This window comes from Solanum stenotomum, chromosome 1, assembly GCF_019186545.1.
Source record: "Solanum stenotomum isolate F172 chromosome 1, ASM1918654v1, whole genome shotgun sequence".
Taxonomy (NCBI): domain Eukaryota; kingdom Viridiplantae; phylum Streptophyta; class Magnoliopsida; order Solanales; family Solanaceae; genus Solanum; species Solanum stenotomum.
This window is the reverse complement of record NC_064282.1, coordinates 84,432,038-84,436,780: the sequence shown is the minus strand read 5'-3', so window position 1 is coordinate 84,436,780 and position 4,743 is coordinate 84,432,038. Positions and strand designations below refer to the sequence as shown.

The following is a 4,743-nucleotide window of genomic DNA, read 5'->3' as shown; positions in this document are numbered from 1 at the left end:
TTTTGTGTGTGGTTTGTATATCTTAACTTCCTCAACTATTTTTGCATTACCTCAAATTTACAACAATATGTTAGCCTATAGATATAGAAATGTTAACATTATGTTTGTAAACCCAAATAGGTATTACCTAAAACTCTTAACATAAATTGTTAAATATTTCTAATCTAAGTAGGTATTACCGAAAATCTTTAACACAGGGTGACATCGAGCTATTTAAGGAACATAACAATTGGTAATTGCTTCACACTATCTTTTGCTCCTTTATTCATGAATTCATGTATATAAAATGTAATTTTCTGTTAGAGGGGTTCGTTGCACCCATGTGGCTCCTCCCCGACATCACTTATCTAGTTAAGCTCAACAATTTGAATATGTTCTTAAAAATGTGACTTTTAGAGGCTTCATTGGTCAATTTGTTAATAAAACAAAATATTATAGAATGAGAACAGTGATATCCTCCATAAATGAAATTCAACTACACTATTTGGTTAAGGCTATGTTTGTGACTATAATAGTGGAGTAATAATTAATAGTAGAAAGGCTTTCCATATTATTTGCCATGACATTTTTACTATTTTTTTTGTTGCTTTAATTGTTATGAATTGTTTTTCTTGAGCCGATGCTTAATGTATTGAGCTGCCGAATCTATTATTAACATAATCATCCCTTTTTTGGCAGGCCAAAATGGCATCTCATCAATTTATGTGTTTCCTAGTAATGATATCTCTAATGATTATCAATATTAGTGCAAACAAGGCATGCCACCCTGATGATCTCAAGGGTCTCAATGACTTCAAAGCTGGCATACATTCTGATACTTCAGGCAGACTAAGCAAATGGATTGGCCAAGATTGTTGCAATTGGCCAGGCATTTCTTGTAACTCTACAACTAACAGAGTTGTAAAAATCTATCTACCTGGTCATTATGTATCTGGTGATGATGAATCTCCAAACTTCGTGTCAAGTACAATGAGTGGTTCAATCTCTCCTTCAATTTCACTTCTCACTTCACTACAAGTTATTGATCTTAACAAACTAGTCGGACTAACAGGGCAAATTCCCGAGTCCATTGGGGTTCTCAAGAATCTCAAAGAACTCAACTTACAAACCAATCAAATCTCTAGTACAATCCCAGAGTCAGTATTCACATTGACGTCTCTAACAACCTTGAACCTTGAAAACAACCACTTGATAGGGGAAATATCGGAGAATATTGGCAACTTACAAGCACTTCAAAAGCTTTTCTTGTCAAACAATTCGTTCACTGGAAAAATCCCAGTTTCAATATCAAAAATACATTCCATTTCCACTATCCACTTAGAAACAAATCAACTTGTTGGTGAAATACAATTGCCATTGAGTCCTACCCAATGGCCTTTAATTAAAACTTTGGCTCTTGACAACAATAAACTTACTGGAGTTATACCTGATTCAATTGGTTATTTGACAACACTTTCATCACTCTCTATATCAAATAATCAACTCACAGGACCTATTCCTTCTTGTCTGGGAAACATAAAGCAATTGCAAATATTGAAGGTCAATAACAACAACTTCTCTGTTGAGATGTTGCCAACGACGATTTGTGGACTTACTGAGCTAAGTGTTTTGTATGTTGCTCAAAACAAGATTCATGGACCATTACCTGGATGTCTTTCATCATTCAAGTACTTACTAGATGTCGATATACCGTTCAAACGTACAGTCACTCTTCCTATGGGAGTACACAAACAATAAGTAACAGTGACGGAGCCAAAAATTCTGAAGGAAATCCAAAAATGCCTCAATTTGAAATGTTATGTATGTATACAATAACCAAAAAAAAAACTTGTTTTTACTTATTATCTCTATGTTATATGAGACTCCAACTAGCCAGAATCACTGGCTAGTATGAAAAAAATCTAATACATAAAGTACTTTCTTTGTTTTATTTTTGAGTATTCTAATTTTAACTTCAAATTTTGATTAGTATACGTACTCATACGGACATATGGAGCGATAGTACAACATTAATGACATATATAAATCGAAGTATTGTATAAAAAAAGACATTATTAAACATTTTTTTTAATAATAGAGAAGAACATAAATACAATCATTTTCCCTAAGGTTTATTAGGAATGATTAAGGGTGTCAAATGAATCATTTGGATTGAATTTGAACTGACCAAAATGAATTAAATTAATAAACAAATTAATCATTAATCTGCCCAAAGATTACTTCACCTGAATTTGGATTGAAACGAGCTAAACAATGCATTATAGTTCAATCCATCCAAATTTACTATATATTTTTTTCTTTTAATTTATTTAATTACCTAGTCAATTCATTCATTCAAACTTGGCCATATATTAAGTGAATCATATTTTTCAATTATATATGATGCACAAAAAGGAATATATTTGTCAAGGTGGCATGCCAACTCAGCATCCACATAGACAGTACACACTTCCACGTGCCATGCTACCGTTTCCACGTGGCCTAAGAAATTTTGTCATGACTCATTTACTTCAACTTAAAACCTTTATGAGTTCGATAAGATAAGATATTTCAAAATTATATTTGGGATTAAATTTATAAATTTCTTAAATATAAATATAATCAATTCCAGAATAAATTTATACTTCAAATTTGATATTATTTATTTTACCTGAAAAATGGAACAAATTTATCCGCAAATTAAACGACCCCTTATAACTTTCCTTTCAATACCTTTCAAAGGAGGAATTTGCATGTGGCGAAGAGACAATGTTATAAAAGTAAAGCCAACAACAATGATGTCGATAATGATTTTTGGCATAATACATAAACATACTTTGAAATTTGGCTTAACTAACTGATAATTACGCTCTCCAACTGTGAATGTGCACAACTAAACACGTAAACTTGTATAAAGTTGAACAAACAAACTTATACGTCCTATGTGGAATCTTACGTGACAATTCATGTTCTACATGTTTATTTGTTGTAGCTTTTAGTTTTAAGATATTTACTCTTGATTGATCTGATATTGTAAATTCTTTTTATTATATTAACGATGTTTATAACTTAAACTAATATATTGTAAGTGTAAAATACTATTTTATTTTCAAACCATATTATGTCACATCCATAAAGTTAGAAAGAGAGTAAATATATTCTATATCCACCACTAGAATCTATATATATATATATATATATATATAAATAAAGGAGAAACATAGAGAAGGTGATGTGGCACCTCTCTATGTTATATTCTATATCCACCACTAGAATCTATCTATATATATATATAAAGGAGAAACATAGAGAAGGTGATGTGGCACCTCTCTATGTCCTCCATTCCCATTTATATTTTTTTTCTTCTTTTTTTGATTTTTTCCCTTCATTTTCTCAATAAATAATTGTTTATTAATTTAAAAATTCAATCATATTTACTATTCTAATTATGTCTAATAAGTTACAAAAAACCTCCATCTATTTATCTTCTCTACTTAAATAATATGCCTCTTCAACTTCTTTCTAACTATTGTTATGGTTTACCCAATCTATAAATAACAATCATCTTTAGAGATGTTCAATGTCCATTTCCATTTTTTCATTTTTTCTTTTTCTTTCATCTTTCATGTACTTAATAATGTCATGAAATGGTCTTCACTTTGATAAAAATCATATATATATTCTTCAAAAATACATCATAGAGATGTTCACATTAGTTTGGTACAACTTCATCAAAATGAAGAAGGAAACTTAATTATCTTGGAAGATTCATCAAAAGAGATAGTCATATTAGTATAAAAGTTTGAATGGTTTCCAAATATTTTGAAGATTCATTAATGCATTGTTTTGATTTCACTTAATATTATTCTATTCTCTTTTATTTTATTTTGATTAGATATCTACTAACATTTTTATTATGCGAATGAATGAAGATGAAAAGTATCACATTTTTGTTTTTGTGTGTATCTGTTTGTTAATTTCTAAGATTCATCAAAAGAGATGGTCATATTAGTATAAAAGTTTGAATGATTTTCAAATATTTTGAAGATTCATTATAAATATTTTGAAGATTCATTAATGTATTGTTTTGATTTCAATTAATATTATTCTATTATTTTTTATTTTATTTTGATTAGATATCTACTAACATTGTTATTATGCAAATGAATGAAGATGAAAAGTATCACGTTTTTTATTTTTGTATTTGTATTTGTTTTTGTGGGTATATGTTTGTTAATTTCTAATTAATATTCTAATTTTTTTTTCATTGTTGAAAGGTATAATATTACCTATGGTACATTTCTCATAGCTATTAGATATTGTTACCCCTAAAAATATAATATATTGTCTATCATATTAGACATCAATCAAAAAATAAATAAGTAAACCATCTTTTTAGTATTTTTAAAACTTTTAATTAATAAATAAATTATCTAATGAAAAGAATGAAGAAAAAATTCTCAAAGTTATTTTATAGTTATGCTATAATAAATGCTCATTTGTGATTAATATATATTTAACTTATAATTATTTAAAGAACAAATTATCTATCTTATTTTTCAAATTAAAGAAGGAGTTATCTTTTGAATAGTTATTATCATAATATTCTAATTTTTTGTCATTGTTGAAAGGTATAGTATTAACTATGGTACATTTCTCATAGCTATGAGATATTATTTCCCCTAAAAATATATAAGTAAACCATTTTATTAGTATTTTTAAAGCTTTTAATTAATAAATAAATTATTGAATGAAAAGAATGAA

General features: G+C 28.1%; 1 protein-coding gene across 1 annotated transcript; it reads left to right on the top strand.

Annotated features, from left to right (window-relative positions):
* Positions 1-660: 660 nt before the first annotated feature.
* LOC125853256 (LRR receptor-like serine/threonine-protein kinase FLS2) lies at positions 661-1,930 on the top strand. The gene has a single exon (XM_049532925.1). It carries the CDS (start codon positions 685-687, stop codon positions 1,735-1,737), a length of 1,053 nt encoding a protein of 350 aa, XP_049388882.1. The 5' UTR covers positions 661-684; the 3' UTR covers positions 1,738-1,930.
* The last annotated feature ends 2,813 nt before the right edge of the window (positions 1,931-4,743 follow it).

Bases quoted from the DNA above. Each gene is read 5' to 3' on its own strand.
- LOC125853256 (XM_049532925.1), top strand. From the start codon at position 685: ATGGCATCTCATCAATTTATGTGTTTCCTAGTAATGATATCTCTAATG.